The sequence below is a fragment of the Drosophila gunungcola genome, assembly GCF_025200985.1.
Source record: "Drosophila gunungcola strain Sukarami chromosome 3L unlocalized genomic scaffold, Dgunungcola_SK_2 000005F, whole genome shotgun sequence".
NCBI lineage: Eukaryota > Metazoa > Arthropoda > Insecta > Diptera > Drosophilidae > Drosophila > Drosophila gunungcola.
In genome coordinates this window covers 4523021-4547111 of record NW_026453180.1, presented here as the reverse complement: position 1 = coordinate 4547111, position 24091 = coordinate 4523021, and the positions used below count along the sequence as shown (strand labels likewise).

Sequence of the window (24091 nt, the reverse complement as noted above, 5' to 3'; positions counted from 1 at the left end):
GCTATCTCACAATAAAGTGGAGTGTTTAGCCCATGGCCAACAAAAATCGTTGCATCTGGGACCACGCACCCGTAATTCCCATAAAAATCTTTCCAAGGTGGTTAAAGACAAAGTTTTCTTTACCATATTGGTACCCAATCAAACCGAGGTCGTTTAAAGTTGAGCCAACGAAATTTCTTGCATCTGGTGTCCACATAAATCGATTTCGCAGCTTTCCCAGGGAACAACCCCTGAGTTTTGGAGCCCAGCAACCCTCGTCAAGGACCCTTAAAACGTTGTCCGGGTGACAAAACTTTTGTGGAGACTCTCCACTCTCTCTCTCTTAGTGTCATACTCTCGTTGGAAATGCATTTTCCGGCGACTCTCACGGCGCATGAAGTCGGCCATTTTGAATTGATTTGCATAAAGCAAAAAGAGAGAATATGCAACCCCAAAAAATGTGGCCCCCCACAAGAAACACTGTGTAGACATTTTCCTATTGATTTTTCCTTCGTGTGGCGCCCACCTTGGCGCTGCCTCCTTTTTTTTCTACCCGGTCATAAATCCATGCCAAAAGACATTGCATTTCTATACTTTGATTTTTATGCAAATGGGAAACCGAAACGAGGCAGAAATTGTCTTCGAATTGCAGTTGTCTACAGACCACGTGCAAAACTGCAACCGTCAAAAGGAGCGCCTTGCTTTTGGCCTGACTTCAGATTCAGCCACATAGCCTTAAAAAAAAATAAAAGCAAGCTGAACTCGACTCACGATCACGAAATACACAAAAGCCAAAGCTCCTGAAATTATCATGACCCCAGCATGGCAATTGGGTCAAGCAGCGCTTGGCGACATTTGTTCGCTGACACAACACGAGCACAGGGAGTGCAAAAAAAATCGGGGAAGTGTATATAAAAAGGGGAGGTGGGGGTTTGCGTGCATTTCTGACACGTGGCTTTTGGAATTCGAGGCAGCTGCAGCAGGCTCGTTTCCGTTCCTCATTGCTTTCAACTTTTACCTGAGAGCAGGTCACACTCAACAAAATAAATTATTGAAATTTTGTACACACTTGACATACTTTAGAACTTAAGCTACCAAAGAAGGTTTTAAAAGTTTTAAAGTGGAAAAAAAAATCGTGGTTTTTTTTGAAGAGTCAGTAACCCGAAAAAGACACTAAAATTATAGTAAAAGACAAAATTGTTATACACACAATTCGAAATGTGATAACAACAATACATAAAAACCTTAAAAACACAATTAATATGGTTTTATATTGTGAACTTAAAATTTGTTTGCCCAAATTTGTATTATTCTTATTAGTTTAAGGGCATTGGTGTTATAAAAACCTTTATTAAATTCTGTCAAAGATCTTATTTGGGATTCCATATCAGAAATACTGTCTTTTTTATTTATTTATTTTTAGAAAGATTCACCAACATTCACAGTGCATAGACTAATGAGGTCCGATCCCAGGCCTTGTTGACTTAGTGCATTAAGTTGCGGCCACGTGGCCGACTGCCCCGGAAAGTGGGCGTGTGCCTGGGACCCGATCAACCACCGTCGCTATAGACATCACCATCCCAAATATCCTATCGCAGCCTTTCGCCTAATTGACGCACGTCCAGGTCGTGTGTCGCTTCCATTCGGTTATACAAACTTAATTGACGCATTTGTTTGATTTGAACGGTCATGGGAGAGTCCGCCTCCATGTAGTGTCCTAGAAAAACGAGCGGCGCAATCAATTTGCTTGATTGGGTTAGCTCCCTTGGAGATTGTGCACAAATTGCCCAACAAAGTGGAGAAGGAGCATCTCTAATTTGCTTGAAGGCTACCGAGATTCAATTGCCGCGTGTTTTCGGGATGGGGTCACGTAGCAGGCAGCGGGAAAATTATGCTGATGGAAATTCATCATTCTTTCGCTTTATGCGGGTTAGATGCTAAAAAATGTTAAAAGCTTTCTTTTATTCAAAGAAAGTAATAAATATTTAGGTTCCTTAAACTGGCTAATAAAATAAAGTTAACATTTTCTGATTTAAAAAAAAATCATAAATAGTTGATTATTAAAAAAATATCATTAAAGTGTGATTTTTCAACTTTATACTTTTTTCTCAAGCACTCAATCATATTTATAACATTTACATATTTTGTATAATAATTATAAATTGCATACAAACGATCAATTAAAATAATCATTAGCTAGTATCAAAGCAGGTTACATAAGTGCTTATTGCTCGATTAACTTTTAAGCTGCCTGACTTAAGATTGATTAAATTTTTTATTAGTTTGTTTGGTTCCACGCCAATACTTATAAATGACAGTGAGAGCGTAAAAAGTTCTTTACACTCAAATCATTGACTTAAAAAATATTTTCTCTTATGTAATCGAATTTTAAATATATATTTTTTATTTCCAACTGAACATCATTGAAGGCTGTATGTGTTTTTCTGGCCCCATGTTCACACTTGCATAGAAAGATGTTCGAGATGCATCTCATCCATGACCGTTGGGCAATCCTAGTTTCCTGCTTCTGCCGGTGTCGCAATCTGCAGGTGTCTAATCCAACTGGCTGGCCAAGATTTGTCACCTCCATTGTGCCAGACTTAACGCTGTTGGCGTCAGCACGACATTGCCCCCTGGTGCCCCAAAACCCTCTCTGAGTGTTATCTTTATTTTCGAATCGAATAAATCATAACTTTTGCACCTACTGGCACGACAAACGTTTCGGTCACACCCCCAACACACCACATGCACTTCAAAAGGAAAGTATTTGTAACTTATTTCAATAAAAAAAAATTAAAAACAGAATCAAAAAAAGTGCAATTGAATTAAATAAATTTGAGTTAATTTTAACAATACAAAAACTGTCTTCTTACTGTCGAAATATGCAAAGTAATCAATGTCTCCTCCTGTTAACCCAAATTAAATTTCAACTATGCGACAATTCCGTAAAAGGCCGTCAAGTCGCTGACCGATTTCCGGCTGTGTCTAATTATAATTATGTAAACAAAAACCCGACAGACAAGGCGTGGCTATTTTTAAAGCTCAGACATGAAGTTGTTGTCTTGTCGCCGTTGTTTTTGGCTTAATTGCAGCCCGATTTGTTTACGGGCCAGCGCAGCAATCAAATGGGCCCACCAAAATGGCCAAAGCCCGAACCAAACGCGCATTCAAATCAGGCCCAACTGACACTGAAAAATACCATACAGCCGCTCACGAATATAGCAGACCGATCGGCCACATCGGGGCATCGTCGACAAGGCACGCACAGCGACACGAGAAACACAACATCGACATTGTTGACATCCGGAGCTGCCCTGTCGCATGACAATTAGAAAAGGTTCGGCCACCACAGACTTGGCCGCAAAGCGGCCAAACGCCCCCGCATTTTGCGGTCTGGGACACCAGTTAAGACATTCACCAGTATATCAGACAATCCTCGCTTACCAATCGCCAATTGCCAGACAGTCTCAACGGCGAATGAACCCTACCTTTGGCTCTAAAACTCTATGCAAATCTATCGATATGCGAAAATGTTTTTACCACGGCCAACTGACAAGCGGATTACAGTCTCTCCTTACAGTATATCCCCGCTCGTGTACTTGCACATGTGTATCTGATTTCTCCAATTCCTTTTTTGGTAAGTTTCGACATTTTTTAATGTAAAATAGGTTAAACAAATGTTGACAGTGCAAGAGCCCTTCGGTAAGTATAAAATAGTTTAAAACTAATATTTTAAAAGTAATATTTTATTTAATTCCACATATTTGTTACAGATTTTTTAGTTAAAATCTAGATTTGCGATAACCAATCAATTAAGTGTAATTTATTTTTTAGGTCTTATCATCAGTTCAGTAAAGGTTCAAGAAATGGTGTAATAATCGCTTTTCCAAGAAGACCAAAAGACCCTTCTAAAACAAACTATAGAATAATGCTCTCATTTATTAGTATAGCTCTTCTCGCTCTCTTAAGTTTTTAATTTAATTGATTAAAATATAGTTAATCATTATACTCTAAATAAGTAGCTTATATCTATGTTATTCAATTTCTCAAATGTCACGTCATAATTTTTTTTCTCCCTATTTATTTTTTCTAGTTGCTAATTTAAGGACCGTCCCCTTTTCAGCTCTTCTCATTTTGCAATTAAGCGATTGCACTTTGGCTGTTAAAATATTTGCTCACTCACAAGAACAACACACTTAAAATGTCCAAAATTTTGACAGCAACGCCCACCTACACAGCCGCCCCCCGCAAACAAACACACGCATTTAACAAGAGCGCCAAATTAAGCCATAAATTTAGACGCCTTGGACCACCAGCCAAGTGGCAAAGTCAGATGCAAAAAGGGGAATGGGGCATTATAGAGCTATATATATGTAGAGCTCTACAGCTGGAGCCAATGCAGCAACGGCAATGCAGGGAGCCAGGTCCAAGTTGTCTGCGGCCAAGACGCCTCTGCAAGTGTGTCTGTCCTGGGGATCTCGCATAACATCTGCAGCTGCGTTGGAGTTGCGGCTCGAGTGGTCCTCTATAAGTCACCTCCTGAGTCATCATCATCATCATCATCATCATCATCCCACTCCCACTCTCTCTCTCTCGCCCGTTTAATACAAAAATTCAAATTTAATTAGTCTTCAAGTGAAGAAGTAATATTTGTACAATCTGGTAAATTTCGCAGCTGCATAATCTGCATCCAAAGAAGTGGGAAGTGAAATTGAGGAATGGGAATGAAATTGGAATGGGAATGAGAATGAGAATTGCAAATGCAATGGGGACGACTTGCTCATATGACGACTCCTTGACTGAATGCCAAGCGTTGTTGATATAAAACTGTTGGGCAGCAAGTGGGTTGAACACTGGTAAAATATTCCGGGTTAAAACAAAAACTTCGTTTGTAAGTTTTAAAGTTCTTCTCTCAAATATTTTTATGTCATTATGTCCTGTCAAATATTAATATATATTGATTCAAGCTGATGCCAACTATCACAGATATCACATATATCCTATCTTATCAGTTTTTTTTTTTCGATATTCGAATCAAGTTTTCCCACAGTGTTAACCACATGCTTTGCCGTTTGTCCGACTGCAACTGCACACATCTGCATTCCAGACGAGTCAACGGCAACCGGCAGACACCACCGCAGACTCAGCCTGAAAACGATAGATACTATATAGTGGTATATAGCTGGACCCAAAGCCAGACCCAGACCCAGACCATGTGGGATTATGACGCGCCGGCACTTAAGGAGGGGCGATGGCAGTGCTCAAGTCAATTGCAGTTTGTCTGCAGCCAAACGCAGCTGATGATGAGTTCTTCTGTGCAAGTTAGCGGCATCTGCGCAACTCCACAACTCCTCCAGCTTCACCATCGGGTTCTTGATTGGCTGCGAAGACGCCTCCGTTCGTCGTTTTCAGCAGTTCGCGACCCCGAGCATCGCGTGTGACATTTGCTGCCCCTGCAATTGCAACTGCAACTTGCAGATGCTATTGCTGCTGCTGCACCACATTCATTAGCAGTCACTAAATGTTCGCTCAATCAATTCCCCCCGCCAGTCTGTCACAGCTGCTTTCCGGGTGCTGGCTTACAGACAGAAAAACCCACAAGTTTAGCAACAAAAAAAAAAGGATTATGAGCTGTGTTTAAATATATTGCTATAAACTAAAGCAATGCATTGATAAACTAAGTACTTAGTCTAATACTGTATTAGTTTAACAATGTCTTTTGGCAATTGTATCGTTTGTTCTCACATCCTATTTCGTGGTTTAGGAATGATTTAAATAGTATAGAACATAAGCACAGAAATACACTCTCTTATATCAATTATCTTTCTTTCAAAAGTAGTTTATTATTAAGAACAAGAAGAATTACAAGTCTTTACAATTCAAAACAAATAAGAAATATTGCCTAGTTGCTGGAAGAATTAATTCCAAAGCTTATTTCTCGAACTGAACGCCAATATTATCATTTCATCCTTTATAGAACTTAATCATTTTTCTAAAGTGTATAGCTCAAGTGTCCCCCAGCTGAAGTTGTATCCAAAGTTAGATTCGAAGTCAGAGAGTCACAGTGGATGGCACTGTCTACAAATTGCCATTGGCGGAGCTTGTTGCAATCTTAAGTGAATTTATGTGGCAATCTGGTGGCGTCTCCGGCCTGCAATTTCTTGCTCACTGCCTGCCACAATCCATGATGACTTCAATTAATCAGCTTAATGCGCTGCAAATGTTTGGAACTGAGATTGCAGGATGCGAGAGGATGCAGTTCTTGGATTAATCTCAGGATTCTAATTGGGTTCTTCAACTTGCAAGATCTCTTGGCCTAAATAAAAAATTGTGTGGAGGTTCTTGTTTATTGATTTGCTAACTAAGTTATTTGATATCCAGAAAGCTATGTCTATAAAAGTTATATCTTTAGACAAATTCATCTTTTTTAAAGTAAATTTTACACAAATTGTGAAACAATTGCTTTTTGGGATTTAATAACCTGTTTGCTTTTGGGCACCCTAAAACTGAAAGTATCTTTCATAAGTGTCTCGGTATAAAAGGTTATGTCAGGTTGTGAAAGGTGTAAGGCCTCCAACACCAGCTGCAGGAATTATATGATTATATGGACTCCGCATCGCGGCGGCAGCTGGCTGAAATAATTCGCCAAATACGCAAGCCGAGAAAACGAAAAAACAAACATAGTATATATTTGAAATATCGGTCGAATGGCCATATAAAGTCAGAGACAGCGCCGCCATATGCCGCTTTATATGGCTGTGGCAGGTCGGATCGTATCGGATCGCTACGGATCGTGGCCAACTGTTCGCCCAGTGCTGACCATTTTGGCGTTGTTATTTATTTTTCCTTTTTTTTTGCATTTTCTGCGGCATCTACAGCCATTGACAACGCACTTGTCGTCGTTTGGGCGTGTTTTATGCACTTGTCGCCGCTCGTTGCACTAAACAGTTGGCTTAACATGGCCAACAAGTTTGTTAAATGTCAATTTTGTGTCAAAACGCATTTTGAATGCCCGAAAATTGCCGATGCCCCATATATACTTGAAAATTCATTTGACACATCGCACACAGTTTTAGAGGCCCTGAAATCACGCTGCCAGTTTAAATTTAAGGCTCATAATGCCGAAGAAAGTGGCCCCGCGAGCACGCCCATTTCGTAGACCATGGTGGATCATAAAAAAAGACACGCGGGTAATATCAAGAAGCCATAAACAAAGCTAAAATATTGGGCAACACTTTGTGGACCATAACAAAAAAATTAAAGACTAAATGAAAAAGAATTTTTCTTTTACTCTGGGGACTTGAGATCTTATGGTACCCTTTCCTAAACACTTTATATATATTTTAAATGAGATAAACCATTTGATTTACTTAATGGAATTGGTTAAATAAGTTCATTTTAATATAATTTAACCAAATTATTCCATACATATAAAACAAAATTTGTAATTTAAAAAAAAAACATTTTGGGCGATATACTTACCAGAATAATACACATAATGCTATTTAATGACTTAACATTTAAAACTTGTATATGCGTAATATGTACTTTTAAGAAAATTTTAATAACAATAATGGTAATAACATTATGTTTAAGGTAAAATGTGACATTCAAAAATCCCCAATCAAGTGAGTGTATAAGCAACAGTTCTGTATGCCTCGAAATAGATCACAACACGCGTTTTAACCCCTTGGCATCATTAGCAGCTCGTCGAGAAAAGCCCCCCCGCCCACATTCCGCCCCCTCGGTGAAAGAGGAAGAGCAGTGACATGTGGGTCCCACTCAGGCAACCCCCAATCTTTCAGAAATAGCGTGATAATCGCGGCACGCTCACATGTCTTCTGGTGGATCTTGATTTCCACTTCCGATTTAACTGGAAATGCATAAAAATTTTCCCTTTTTTTTTGGGTACAGGCCATGTGTGTGGTTTTCCGCCCCAGCCGCCCCCCTTTTTTTCTGTAAATTTCCGCTGTCATGTGTGCCAAATGTGCAGCTGCAGAGGGGAAAATAAGATATAGAACCAATCGACTGGCTACCTTATGTTTGATTTCATAAATACACGATACTCTCTTCGAATCGGCGGCTGGGAAAAATATGGTAACATGTAACAGATGCGCGCCATATTGCGGCTACGGATCACGGACTGTTTTTGGACTCCGGACAACGGACTCCGGATAGCAGACTACGAATACGGTTTGCCCACCATCGGCATTGTTTATGAACTGCATCCGCAGTCAATAAAACATATACATTTTGATACTTATTCGTATACAAACAGCCGTTTACGGGCCTTTGATCAATTTTTCGAGTAGCAGGGTGGGGTTTTCTATTTTATTGATTAAGTGTGGTGGAAAATTATTCGATTGGGTTCGGGTAATGGGATTTAAAAATATTAAAGTAGTACTTTCTTAATTTATTTAATTAAATATATTAAGTTAAATATTTTTTTGCGTTAAGTCTTACCACAATTTGAAAAGAAGCATAGCTCATTTCCTGAGCTATTTCGCCGCAGCTCAAAAGTAACATTTTTGGTTTCTTCTCTTATTCCAGTCGCGGCGAATTGAAAATCAGCGTTGCTATCAAAATGTATTCTGGAAGGCACGGCACATTGGCGACCACAAGCTCACACACACATTCACCGACGCGGCGGGAATGCATTGGTGAAAGGAGAATCCGATAAACCATAAAAATGAAATTGTTTTTTAATTTAACAAGTTCCACAATGTGGCTTAAGCTATTATTGACCAAATATGATTTGATTTTAAGGAGGTATCGTTTCTCTAGTTGCATTAGTTGCAATTTTCCAGGCTTACACACATATGCAAAAGCCTAGCCCCTTGCTTTGGTTATTTGGTTGTTATTTACTTTATATTGCAAGCACCACTTAATCACAGCATATCTAACTATTATCACTTTGTTTTTACCACAGTTTTATACCTTTTTCTGTGTTTATTTGGCGAAAATTGATTTAAATCGCGCTTAGAAAAAAGACGCGTCCGGCAGTGAAAAAGCGCAGCCAGAAAATGGCAATGGCGGCGTTTTGAGAGGAGAGCAAAAGAAATAACCGAGGATCTAACGGATTTTACACACACTCACGCAATTTTTCTAGGCTCGTACAAACGTAGACGCTTGGGCATTTGATGTTTCGGTATCTCGGCGGGTTAGTATGGCAAAAATTATTTAGTCGCAGATCTATTAATTTTAACTACTTTGTTTTAACTATGGTGTTTACTTTCATCTATGTTCAATTGGCGAAAATTAATAATCGTGCGCTTAGAATACAGACACGTCAGTCGTGCAAAAAACTCAGCGAAAATGCCAAATGGCGACGATTTCAGGGACGGAGAGTAAAAGAAATCGCCGAGGATCGAACGGAACTTTCACGCGCTCTCTTAAAAAACTCTAAGATAAGTAATTTAGAGAATTATTAAGATATTTAACTAGTATTTGACTATTATTACTTTGTTTTTACCACAGGGTTATACTTTTTTCGGTGTTTACTTGGCAAAAATTGATTAAAATCGCGCTTAGAAAAAAGACGCGTCCGGCAGTGAAAAAGCGGCGTTTTGAGAGGAGAGCAAAAGAAATATCCGAGGATGTAACGGATTTTACACACACACGCAATTTTTCTAAGCTCGTACAAACGTAGACGCTTGGGCATTTGATATTTCAGTATTTCGGCGTCAGTATGGTAAAAATTACTTAGTCACAGATCTATTAACTTTTACTACTTTGTTTTAACTATGGTGTTTACTTTCATCTATGTTCAATTGGCGAAAATTAATAAACGTGCGCTTAGAATATGGACACGTCAGTCGTGGAAAAAACTCAGCGAAAATGGCAAATGGCGACGATTTCAGAGACGGAGAGAGGAAAAGAAATCGCCGAGGATCTAACGGAACTTTGGCGAGCTCTCTTAAAAACTCTAAGATAAGTAACTAAATTAATATATGTATGTATGAATAATTTTTGCAAATTTATAAGTTGGTATTGATAAGCTTTAAAATTCCAAACCTCTGAAGTATTTGGGTTATTATTATAGACACTGATCCATTTCGTTTAATTTTCATATAACAACTCAAAAATTTAAAGTGATCCAAAACTTATGTTTTAATTAAATTATCAAAAATAAATATTTTACTTTTATTATTTTGGATATCTTTTGCAGAAAAATCAATAACCAAATATTAAGAAAGCTTTTTGTAAATACCAAAACGATGTTATAATCAACAATAGAAATTTTAAATTAATATTTTTAGTTCTAGGCATTGAAAATTGACGATCCCAAAGTTCAAGCCACTAAAAGCCTTGCTTTAAGTCTCCAACCATTACCACTAATAGCTTTGAAACCGCCTGTGACCTCTGGGACTTCACGATCTGCATCTGATGCAAATCCCCGAGCATGCCAAATCAATCCACTGATGGGCCAATCGACTGCCCATCCAGAGGTCTCAGGTCCAAGAGCCCCTTTCCCATTCCCCATTACCCGATCCCAAACCACAAAACCAGGCGCTTCAGGTTCAAAGCGAAAGACTTGGATCAAAAGAACCAGCGAAGCGAACTCAACTTAACCAAGACGAACTGAGGCAGGGCCAAATACATTTCGATGGTCAGGGCAAAACCCTTTGAACTTCAACTGAACAGGGAGAACAACATCATAACAATTGTTCATAATATCGAACGATTTAATAAATAATTAATTTTAGTTATGGGATCATGCATACATGTGATCCACAACCCTTTGAGTACTCTAGTTAAATATTTCTTATGTATAATTTATCAGAATTAAGTTCTCACACAATTTATTTAAAATATCATTTTAATAGACCTCTTATTTGATTGGTCAAAAAGCATTCAGGTACAAGTACGTCTTCGAAATTGATTGTACATAGAGATTTGTAATTATATTAATCCTAATCACATTATGAACTGCAATATTTAAACAAAAAATATTTTTAAATTCATCATAAAAGCCAAAAGCCTGTTACATTTTTCTCCGTGCAGCGATCCCAGGTTTGAACAAATTGTGTGTAGCGAAGTATTATGTTTATGGCTTTTGTTTGCTCTGAATTTGTGGAGGCGGCCAAAGGGGTCAAAGGGCAGGGGGAGTGGCAGATGTGCCGACCTTGTTGAAACATCAAAACGATATTATTTCCATGCCGACTCGCGATCTTTAATTTTCGTCTTCGCCTGCCTTTTTTTTTTCCATTTCGGTTTATGTTTTTGAAAAATTGCACAAGTTAAAAACCATTTCATTGCATTTACAGGGTTTCACTTGCCTCCATCGGCGGTTGCGGTCCGCTGCCATTCGATTTGTTGTTGCCTTGCCTTTTGCCGCTTTTCATGTTGCTGCTGCATTGTGTAATTTATATGCGCCAGGCCAAAACGAAGCCGTTGGGGCGGCACTTTGAAAAATATTCCTTTAATTACTGCATTACAAATTATTGACACCTAAGCGCAAACTTCAAGTCCCTAAGTTTTTATTTTTTAAAACATAGATTTTCAAATTAAACTAGATACACATTATTAATATTAATATTTTAATCAATAACGAAATATGAATTTCTTATTTCTGCGAGTGTGCTGCACTGGCCATTGCTGCGGACGACTACGTGACCTCCAATTCGGGATCAGTTTCATGTGCGTTAAAGTGCACATGTTGCCTGTGTGTGCCGGTGCCACTCCCCCCGCGATTCGGTGTGGTCCGCCTTTGATGGACGCCGCTGCCGCCTTCTACAGTGGGACACCCGAGCCAAGTGGAGAAAAAAAAACAAAACCAAAAGCAAAAAAGCAAAAAAGCAAACCAAACTGAAACGAGCCAAAACACACGAACACAGTGTCGGCCAAAAGTTTATTCATATGCTAATTTCGCTTAGCGTTAAGACACACGAAAATATGGACAGTCCGCGCCGCACTTGTCGCTTTTTTAACTTGCGGCTTTTGCAGAGGGGCTTTCGAGGGGGCGAGAATATCCAATTAAAATTGTTCAACGCTGCGACAAATATTGACTTGCGGCTTTTCGGCTCTTTTATGTGGATGGCTCTCCCTTCGACGGAACGAAAAAAAAAAAAAAAACGAGGGTCAAATTGGAAGGGGATATCGGTTGATTACTTTCATATGGAAATCGACTGACAGACCGCCAATGGGGTGCCACCATTCTGGGATTAAGATCTATAAATCTTCGATTCTAGGTGGCGTGGAAATAACACAAGAAACATATTAGAAATTTGTATAATAATTAATATAATAATTTAGACATGTTTTTAGAAGTAGTGCATATAAATCAAATTAAAATTGTGCTTAAAGAAATATAATAAACATATTAATATTATACCAACTAATATATATTAAGGGTTTAAAAGTTTGATTAAAAATTATTGATTAGTTCTAGCTTCTGCCTGCTTTTCATTGGTTTCAACAAATTTAACTCTATTTAAACAGTTGCAAAATTATATTAATATTAACATGTTTTAAGAAATAGTGCACATAAATAAACCTTGAGTTAAAAAACGTTTCATATATTGAATAAAAATTATACATAACTGCTATTGCCTGCTTTTTATTGATTAAAACACACTCAACTTTATTTTAACAATTTATAAGTAAGGATTCCATTTCAATAGTGTGTTACTACTGGACTTACTAAACAAGTTTCAATATTGAGTTTTATAACCCAGCTTGGTAATAACTTGGTTTAATTTAATTCCCAGCATTACAACTTCCTCTTGGTAATTCACGCAACGTTAATGATTCACAGCCCAAACAATCTCGATTTGCTATTGTTTTTTCTCCTGAAAAAGTCTATACAAGCGTACAACTCTTTCAACCGCCGCTCGGAGGTCCACTAATTAAGTGTGGAATGTTACGGCAATCAGCCTGGCAGCGGGGTTACGCCGGTCCCACATTTGCCCCTCAAAATCACTCGAGGTGGCCACAAATGGTCATTGAATGCGAGGGTCTTAATGAGGCCTCCAGCCAAACAAAAAAAAATCTACAAAAAAAAAGACAAAAGCTGGCCGAGCCAACATATCAACGCTTATGTGCGTGGACCCATGGACCACGTCGCGGGTGCGTAGATCTAAAAAAAAATATATATTACAGACAAGCTTGCTATGGTTTACCAATAAGTAGTTATAATTTTGGAATTGCAAAAATTCAATTAAATTAAAAAAAAAAAATTATAAAAAATATTTCCATTTAAAACATGTTTTTAAGGCCTTCGAAATTTACTTAAATTTACTTAAAATTACTTTAAAATGCTTTTCTTCCAGGAGCTTGGTTACTTTTTCAATAATCTTTAAAACAACTTACCTGAAAAGTCGTATCAATCTAAATTTCCGTAGAACTGTAGTGGCTATATAAAATCGTATTTTCGTTTTTAAAACCAAATTCGCTTAAGTTAGATTCAGCATATCGGATTTCGACTGTACTATGGGGGCTTTAGACGAATGGGAGCCCAGCTGAGTGTGATTATCGTGGCCATTGTTGCCCTCCGGTTTAATGTGATCTCATGTTGATTGATTGCGCACACCTGTGTGTGAAAGACGAACTGACGAACTGAATTCGTTCGTTTTTGTTTAACTCTTTTTTTTTTTTTTCTTTTTGAGTGTGTGTGTGTCTCCCAAAAAACCGATCTTGATGGATTGGATTGGTAGAGAAAGCTTGAGGCTTTCATCTCGGCCTTTGTGTTATGCAATTGTTAATACGAAAACAGGAAAAAAAGTAACAAAAGCTATACCAAAGAGGGGCAGAAAAATAATTATTAGGGGCCAAAGCCAAACAAAAGTGTAGCGTTTTTGCTGCTTTTGCGCTTCGCTGACTTTTTGACGGACAGTTGCCGTAGTAGTTGCTTTTTATTGTTACTATAACGCAACTGCCGGACATTGTGGAGCTGCATGGGTGGCTCTCATTCCACCGATCCCAATCCAAAGCCATTGTGTGCCATGGTGCGCCCTGCAATTTGTATGAATTTCAAATTTCTTCAACATTGAATATGAAAAAAGCCTTGGCGAAACGGCAGCAACGAGAACAGCAACAACAACAGGCGACGCAGTCAAGCAGTTTGAATGAATAATTTCCGCAGTCGTCGGTCGTCTTCCGCTGGGCCCCGTCTACAAAGGTTCTGCCGGGCACTCAAAAAAATGATTTCCATATTGCAGGAAAGCTTCAAATTGTATTAAACATACAATTTAACTGATTTTAAACCTTTTCAGAAGTTAGCAAAATGTTGAATTAATCAATTTTTCAACAAATTAAAACTTTATCATAATTAATAAACCTAAATTTAAATTAAAAATTGCTGACCTTATTATCTTACAAAATACCCACAAGCTTAACTTTGTATCTCTATATCTTCAATTTTGAAACCAAAGTTGAAATGTATATTATTTTTTTAAAAACGAAACTTACCAAATTAAATTATACTTCAAATATTTCCCAATTTAGCTAATCAGAAAATGGACTAACTTCTAAGTAAACCTTTGCAAATTCCGTTTTAATAAGTATTTAACTTTTTTTATGGTGATTTTTCTGTTAAAACAAAAGATAAATCTATGCTTTGTTCACCCAATAGTTCCTTTTTTATTCTGTTTTGACTTATTTTATTTTATTTAAAAAATTAAACTATTTTTACCCAAGTGCATGGCTGCGGCTGTTTATCGTTGTTGGGTTCTCTGCGCCAAATGAAAATGAACACGTGCGTCCGGTTGCTGCGGCTCAGCTGCTGCTGTTGAAAATAAATACAAGTATGTGGATATTGTGCGGCATTTATGTGGCCCTGTGGCAGCAGCAGCAGAAGGAGAAGCTCTGGGACCATCCAACAAATTTCACTTTATTGATGAGCACTGCACTTGAATTGTGGGGCCACCTAAGCAAACAAACAAAAAGCACAAGCGATTTGCAACGCTTGGCCGCACAACGAGGCGTATGCGCGATTTGGCATTAACATTAACATGGAGCAACAGCTGTTCAATCGGAGCGCCAAAACATCGCAAAACTTGCACCACCTGGATTTCCAGCCCCACTGCGGTTCGCCTTGTGCGTTTCAAGTCCACAATTTAAATGCTAAGTGGGCAAAAATGCGTTGGAGATGACATTCAAATTGCACTGAAGCAAAACCAAAAGCGATTTGGGTGATATCTTTGGTTTTGAAGTGAAAAAGAATCAGGAAAAATTAAGGGAAATTGGTGAAACTGTGTGGTTACTGGTGTGAGATCTCAATTAAAAAATCACAAGAATAAAATTAGACAACCAAATCAAAAAACCCATACAACGTGTATCTGATTTTGTTGTAATTAAAATCTCAAATTACAATTTATTCAGATTCATATAAAAAAAAATAAGATAAAGTTTTTTCTGCTTTGGTTTGTAAAAATCCAGATTAAAATATATATTTTGTTTTAAGATATGGAAAAAACAGGAAATTGTTGATATAAAGAACATAAATTTAGCTTAGTTCCTTAAATATTGATTTTTAGGAGTCTAATATGAATACTCTTAAATTAATTAGTACAAATATATTTACTTTCAGCTACGCCAAGAAACAATTCATTTTTTCACTTTCAAATTCATAAACCTTAAATTAAAAATAAACCTTCAAAAAACTGCCCGACCATTATTTAAATTAATTCCTACATATTTGTATTGTAAATGCATGTGGAGATGTTCAGCGCTCAGTCAACTATGCAATTTCAGCTCAGTAGAGTTTCTGTTTGTAGTAACAACATTATTTCATTCAATCTCCGGCAGAGAACAATAAAAACATCGTACACTTGGCCGCAATGATAAAACCCCTACATCTGTAGGAAGTGGCTATTGCATGTATCACACATAAAAATGACTGTACTCGCCTGTGGATGGGGATTCGAGTATACGAGTGTACGAAGTGTATATCCACAGCCCCTCCCCAAAAAAAAGGCCCCATGTTGATTGCTCAGCGGAGCTTATCTCGAGCGAAATGACCCCAAAATGCGATGGCAAAACAGCAACAAGGAGCGAATTCGTCACGGACTCAACCCTGAATTTAATGGTTCACAGATTGCCATTTGTCATGGTCAAATTATCTGCATATTAAATTCAATTATGTAATTACATAAACACAGACAGTCAGAAATGCAAAAGGTTTTATGATTATTGCACATTTTAAAATGGGTCAATAAAACTTTAGACTACAGAGATATTAAAAACATTTTAAAACGCATGCACTTAAAAGGGTATTAAATATATTACCCTTATTACTTACACTTCTATAAACAGAATCGAAATTTAATACATAAATCACTTTAATTGGAAAACACAGACCCCATCAGCAAATAGTTTAATCAAATTGGCCAGCTAGCAAATAGAGCATTTTACAAAAAAAAATAAAAATCTTGCACAATTCAGGAATTTTGGGAAAGGCAATTCCAAAATTGAAAAGCCAACTGGCCGCACATGTTGCTCAGCTGTTTGCAATTACTTTTTGGAAGTAGCAGCGGCCACCATGTCAAAGATACAAATCAAAGACATTGCCACAATTGCGTAACAGCCGGCACAACCCCATCTATAGCAGATATAAGATCTTTGGTTCTGGAACTGAGTAATGTGTGTCTGCTTCAGGTGGCAGGAAAATGAAGATGAACTGCGAATGGGGCTGCCATTCGCCGGAACTGAGCGACTTCCGCTCCACTCGAACAGCCGTTCATCTTTTCGGGATTTTCTGCAGTAATGAACATGGAAAAAAGTATTCTATATACAAAATAAATCAGCGAAGGTACTAAAACAAAGTCTAGCAAATAAAAACATAAAACTTTTCTAAGTAAAATACGTTGTTTAAGACATTAAAATATAAATAATTGTATAATTATTAAATTATCAAGATAAACAAAAAAATATATTATTTAAAGATTTTTGAATTGACTTTTAGGTGAAAAGTTTTTGTTAAATAACTCTTAAGTTGAAAATATTGATATGTTTTGTTAACAACGACATTATACTGCAGATTTGAAACATTTTGTATTAGAGACTTATATTTTTTTATAATTTATTTGAGTAGATTTGCCCTTTTGAATATTTTCCTATTTATTCGTAGTATTTTGTTTCGGTGTAAAAGTGTTCGATCCTCATTCTCCGGGTTGCAATTATTCTTAAGTTAAATTTAATAACATGTTTTGTTTATATTGATTGTAAACTGGGGATTTTAAACCATTTGGACTAAGAGCTTGGGCTTTTCTGAGCACTTGCCTTGTCCTTTTAAATTTATTCGTTATGTTTTTTTCGGTGTAAAAGTGTGCGATCCTCATGCTCCAGATTGACAAACAACACGTGTGACTGATGGAGTGAGCGAGTGAGTGAGTGAGTGAGTGAGTGACTGGCTGGGCAAGTGAATGAATGAATGAACCAACGGATGGATCGGATTGGAATGGGTGAAGTGTGCAGCAAGTGTGTGGGGCAATGGCAATCAATGTAATGTTCATGCTGACGCTGGGGCCTGGGATCCAAAGAACTGGAGACTCGAACCAGATTCAGATTCAGGACCACAAATTGCTTTCAATTATGTTGCATGCGGCTGTGCTCCCGTTTTTATGCCTCATTGTTGACGTGTCTCCGTTGGCAAGTTTTTACCCCTTCTCCATTAACCATCCACATCCACAAGCAGCGTATCCATCGCATCCATTGGTTCCATCGTCCACTTCCATCTGGGCCATGTTTCGTGTTTTGTGTTGATGATCTCCGTGTGCGACTGATCAAGTTGCCTCACGTATTTATCTTGCGACTGTGGCAACTGCACTCTCGACAGCACCATTATTGTCCCCATTAGCGCTGTACAATGGTACTAAAAGCGCTAAAAAGCTTACTAAATTTAAAATTTTGTAATTTGAGATTTTAAGCTTTTTTTAAGGTAAGTTGGGGATGATTAAAAAATAAGACCGAAAGCACATTGGATAAAATAGTTCAAAACGGAGATTGAAGATAGGTAAAATATCTGCTTATAATCCAAATTAATAATTAAAATAAATATAAAATAAATATAAATATAAAAGAATCCAACATTAACTAAAAAAAATCACAATTAAATGTTTAAATAAATAATAAAAAATAATTTTTTTATGACATTTGAAGCGTTTTATAGTTACCTTATAATACATATACTTATGCGTACATTTTAAACAGCCATTTGCCATCTCATTTCCACTGTGTCGCACTCATTGCTTAGTTCTTTTTTTATGACTTTGATTTTAAGCATCGGTTTCAGCATTAAAATGTTCCATTATAAGACCACCTCCCCGAGATCCTCAGCAAAACCGCAGCAAATTACTTGCGGAAGTGCGCCACGCCCACTAAAGTGCTGGTTTGAATCATCGAGGAGGAGATGGGATCGGGAGTCCATGTGGGATTTTGCGATTGAGTTACTCGGCGCATCGTCATCATCATTATCATTATCGTCCTCGTAGAGATATCTCTTTGCTTTGGGATGGGATCGGCTGGGATCCTTCAGCTGCGTGCAAATTTGTGCTTTTAAAAACAAACTAAAGTGAAAATTATGTCAAACCTGTTGACCAGCCGGTCGTCGTCGTTTGGATCTCGTTCTGAATCCCATTCTCGATCTTGTTGTCCATCTGCATCTGCATCTGAATGCCGATCTTTTAGCATCCGACTGGAATTGAGTAATTTGTTGCAAAGACAATTAGATGCAACAGATTGTTGACTAAGTGACTGAAACGTTTACAGTTGAGATGGTCGGTGAAAGGAAGTCGAGCAGTCCTCAGTTTGGACCCATGAAGATGTTTTTTGGCCCGGGGGCGAACAGTTGGACTCGACGGAACGATGAGCCGCTGACAAGCTGGGCATAGAGTAGTCACTGACAGAAATGCTACCCACAAAAAGGACTTACCTTAAATAACAATCGACTTTAGTTAATTATTATAAATAAAAAAATCAATTGATGCTAATCACAAAGAAATAAATGTTAAAACATATTAAAACAAACAAAAAAGATATGTCTAGAAATAATATTAAAATATTTTAAAAATTATAGTTATTAAAGAAGTATTTACTTTAAACAATAATAGACTTCCCACTTTAAATAATAGTAGATTTTAGTAAATATATAGTTGAGAAAGAGTAGTACGTTTGAATTACTTAAAGTTTTAACTACTAACAGAAATGTGAAGCTTTTAAATATAATTTTTAAAGCTACTTCGTTCAAGTCAACTAAAAGTATTTTTGAACCAAAGTTTTTCTACAAGTCCAATTTAGCAGGAGGGAGAGAGTTCATCGGAGTTCAGAAGGCAAACGAAAGAAATGAAGATGCCACCGCAACGAGGAGACTGCGACTGCGATTGGGCCCTCGTAGCATTTCATAATTTTCAGCCAATTATGCGAAATTGGCAGCGAAAACAAACAGACCTTGGGCCGAGTTAATGACATTGAATGGGGTCAGGTCCCCAGAACCACAAAAAGCTGAAACGACGAGTCTGAATCAGGGGAAAGATTGCTGACAGCAATCAACAGTTGTGGACTTGTGGACTTGGGAACTTGAAGACTCTCCGCATGTGAGTGTCACTCCGCCTCGTCCCAAACCCACCTCATTTTCCCCCTTTGGCAGTCAGCAGTTTATGCGCTTGAAACTAACAGGTATTCAAAACCGACTTTGTAATTACACTAACTTGGAAAATCAGTAAAGTCAGGTGAAACCTTTTGGAAGAACAAAGAAAATAAGTTCACCTTAAGATGAAAATATATATTAAACAATGTTTTTGATTGGAAAAATAATAATTTATATTTAATGTTTAGTTAATAGTTAGGAGAAAATAATTCATTTTATGATAATCATCAAAGATATGGTCAAAAAGAAATAGTAGAATAATTGTAATAGTAATTGGAAAAATGTATCCACAATGTACGGCATTTAATTTATAGACAGATTTCTTCGGTCTAATTAATAATTATTAATATTTAATATATTATGTTTTGAATTGAATGGGATTTCTTTTGTCTTTGTAATCATCAAGGAAAATAATTATTATTAGAATATAATGAATTATATGTTATTCAAATAGCTTGTAAATTAATTTTATATGTTCATTTTTAGTTAAGGATTATAATAAGTTCAGCTTTAATATTTAATAATGTAATATAATTTATATTTTTTACCTGAGTCTTAAGAACTCGAGTAATTTCTGTTATTACAATTAGTTAAGTGCATGTCTTTAATTTTCATGTTCATAAATCCGCTATTGAAATTACTTTGTGTGATCCACTTGCCTTTTATCTGAGCATTCACCATCTTTCACCTACTTTTTCTCCGCTGATCGCAGATTGCAGCTAATTCGCCTGCTCAGTTCTTATCGCATTAATTGGCCACTGGCCGATATATATATTGGATATACCCGCCGCGGGTTAGAGATCGCGATCACAGCCTCTCCCAATAACCATCCCAATACCAATCTCTCCCAACACGTGCACATCAAACTCTACGCTTTATAATTGGTTTGTCGAGCTGCCAGCAACCGGCTAAGTCGCAGTCTTAGCTTCAGCTTCAGCTTCAGATTCAGATTCAGTATTCAAAGCCCCAGCTCAAGCTCACTTGTCTGAGCAAAGGCCGAAGAAAAGTAAAGCCGGGCCGAAGACAGGCACTGAGAAAAACTTAGATCTTTATTTGCACTATAAAATCAATAGCCTATACCCGTTAGTATATGCTTTATACCTTACACATTAAATATAAATATTTCGGACGATGCATCAGATGGCTTTTATTTTACTATGAAATCAAAAGAGATCAATTAGGCATTCTTTGTAAACATAATTTCTATACCTTACGTTTAACATAACAATATTTCGCATAATGTTTCAGTATCAGAGGATGAAAATATTATTAAATCATTAGCTTATGTTGTTATTTTAATTCATATCTTTTGAAATAAACACAATTTTAAACATTTCTTAAGATCAATTCATTTTGTAGACTTATATTCAATATTTAATATTATCACGTCAAAATGATAATTTTTATAGTTTTGATATATTTGTCTTGGTGGTAAATATTTGCTATTAGAAAACCACGATTACTGATTATAATTATCTTTATACTTATCATTGAATAGAAAAAAAAGTTTTTGTTCAAGGCAAAAATATTTATTGAAGCATTACAAATCACATAAGTTTCTGGTCTTGATTGAAATTTTTATAAAACAAAATATTAAAATTGAAATGTAAAGCAAAAATAAAAAAAGAATACTATAGGCAGGACTTTTTACCCCAAAAACGTTTTTTAAATCCTGTATTAAATATTTTGTTTTACTTTTCATTTAATATATTCAAAATAAAAAACTGTTGTTTATTTTTTGAATTTTTTAATAGATTTCTAAATCAATGTGTTCTTTACAGTTTTGACTTTAACATTTTTCCCACTTTTCGCCGGTGTGTCCAAAACCAACGTCAGACGATGCTAAGTGAATTAAAATAATGCTGCCGCTGCTGCCTTTCGCTGATGATGATGATGTTGTTGGTGATGCTGATGAGGCCGGGTCTCTGGTCTCCGATCTCGGGAACTCCTCTTTCGGAGATCCGCCAGGCAGCCACTCTGATGATTCTATTTATTACACGGCAGGCAATTTGCAATTTTCCGCTGCGTTTTAATTATTTGCCATGCCCGTTAGTTTTAATAAAGTTGCTAACTGTGAAAAGACGTGACTGCCGGCGAATGGGGCATTTAATTCGCACTCGCACACCCAGGGAAAGTGTCGGTCTATCGAGCTTTTTTTCAGTTCTATCCATCCATATCCAGTACCCACTATCCAACTGTCTAGTGTCCAGTATCCAGTTTCCAACGTCCCAGACTCCGGAGCAGACATCTGATTAAAATCTCGGCGTGTCCGGCAGAATTTCGCAGAAAATTCTTACACGCAAACGGTGGACAGCTGAAAAGTTGCAGCGTTAACACCCATATTGCCTCAAAAAGTCCCCAGATCGTGGTGCACTTCGTGCGAAATTTTATCACGCAAGGCATTCTCGAGTTGATAAGCATCTGCGGAGCCGGGAACTCTGCGAATGGGACTCCGATTCCAAATCCGCGATCTTCGCAAGGCGATTGCGATCGTCCTGCACTGATAGGCGACCAATGCGCGGTCCAAATTCACGCCCCACAACAAAGGATCAGTGATGTTATAGCTTTTTAGCAGCATAGCATAGCTAACTATTGATAGGCTTTCTTCCAGAATAATTTAAATAATTTTACTTCAATGGAAACAACTATTCTCCAATTTGTAACCCTTCAACAATTAAATTCATGTGGGCTAATGGCTTAATTATCTGCATCTCCTTAATAATTATTATGCTGAGTTTAGGGAATTTAAATATTTTTGTTTGCGAGCTAAGCGTAGCAAATATGTTAGATTGTTGTTTTAATTTTAATTTAATTTAATTTAAATTTGTAATTTACTTGAATTCAGTTTGACCTAATGCAGAATGTATAGTATTTTAAGAAACAACTTACCACATTAAACCACTAAGTCGGTTTTTTATATTAAGCCCAAAATGTATAAAATACAAAATTCAAAGATATAAATTATATATATTTTTTGTATTGGTTTTTTAGCAAAAGTTGGCTACTATGTTTCTATAACATAACGTTTTTAAATAGCTTCCATCACATTTGCCTTAGGACTAGCTAGATTCAAGCAAGATTATTAAAATCTCTCTATCTCTGTAAGCTCTCTAGATCTAAAAAAAATAAGTGGAATGCTATAAAATGTTTAAAATATAATATAAATATTTTAAAATAATATATTTAAGCAACAACGGACAAGTAGCCAAACTGGCAACACTCTGAAAATCTGCAGGCTGGGGACGCCGTTGTCTTATCTCCAGCTGGGCATCTGCTCATCTTGCCCCATTCCACACGCTTCAAAATCCCCATCCATATCGCCACTTCTCTCTCGGAAATCTCAGAAATGGCAACTGCTTCAAGGCGCCGCAGAAAGGGGCGTGGCAGGTGTTGCAGGGCTGGTTGGTTGTACGTTGTACGTTTTTTTTGTTGTACCGGGGGTGCCAAGTGTTTGCGCCAAGCGTTGATTGTCCTTATCTAAGGCACAGATCGTTTGGCCAGAAAAACGAGCAAAAGGCGACGCGAATCGCATGCGTAGATGCTGCCTAGAGATCTTGAGATTGCACTTGCGTGCCAGTATGGCAAAAAAGCATCCAAGAAAAAAAAAAAGAGTGTAAAACCAAGAAAAACCAGTGCCAAGTGATGAATGTCCGTGTTATGCGATCTAATGATCTAGAAATGAAGTTAATAAATCGTTTAACCAGATGGCACAGCTTTGGTCGACATCGGAAAAGAGGCTGCCTTTTTGCTCATGTGGATTCCTCAACCCCCAGACATCACAAGATCAGAGATGTCGTACTTAGCCAAATGTATATTATTATCTACAAGTTTTGCTTACAAATTTAAACTTGGCAAGATTATTATTTATTGGTTTTGTTATATAGGTGACCCAAAACATGTGATATATAAAAAAATTTCTAAACACCTGCTTAACATAACATGACCAAAAACCGATTTCAAAGTGATTTACATCGAAAATCTTTCCTAAATTTTATTTTTCTTTTTTTAATATTTAACAACTTAGTAAAAATATTTATTTACAAGTCAGAATTAAGAGTTTTTTGTGATTTTCCTAAAAAGTGTTAAGCATAAGAAATGTTCCACTTATTTTTGAACGTAGTTGAAAATCATCTTTTATGTAAAAGTTAGAGCTTCTTCAAAGTAATTTATTTTCTAATAAATCCTATTTCCGTATTATTTATATGCTAGCACATTCTAAATTGATTTTTAATATTAAAAATAAATCTGAAAATTCGCTTTAAAGAGTAGTGATTACTAAATGCACAACAGACCTTGTTAAAACTCTTATTTAGCTACCAAAACGCCCATTGACCATCTCTACAGCACTTGCCCCGTTTGGCGAGTGATCGACCACCGGGCCGAGCGACAATTTGCATAACTACTGTGCTTATGCCGCAAACACAACAAATTACAACGATTTTGCGTACATGCCGGGCGGATGGAAAACGAGGCGTTTAGCAAATATCTGTCTGCCTGGCCTGGTCTGATGTCCCATAACGGGAAAAT

The 24091-nt window shown here is 37.1% G+C and overlaps 1 protein-coding gene across 1 annotated transcript; it reads right to left on the bottom strand.

Moving 5' to 3' along the window:
- Positions 1 to 16360: 16360 nt before the first annotated feature.
- On the bottom strand, positions 16361 to 17776 carry LOC128259139 (uncharacterized). Its single transcript, XM_052991335.1, has 2 exons — positions 17581 to 17776; positions 16361 to 16675 (listed from the first exon to the last, which is right to left on the bottom strand). Exons 1-2 carry the CDS (start codon positions 17661 to 17663, stop codon positions 16432 to 16434), a joined length of 327 nt encoding a protein of 108 aa, XP_052847295.1. The 5' UTR covers positions 17664 to 17776; the 3' UTR covers positions 16361 to 16431.
- Positions 17777 to 24091: the final 6315 nt, after the last annotated feature.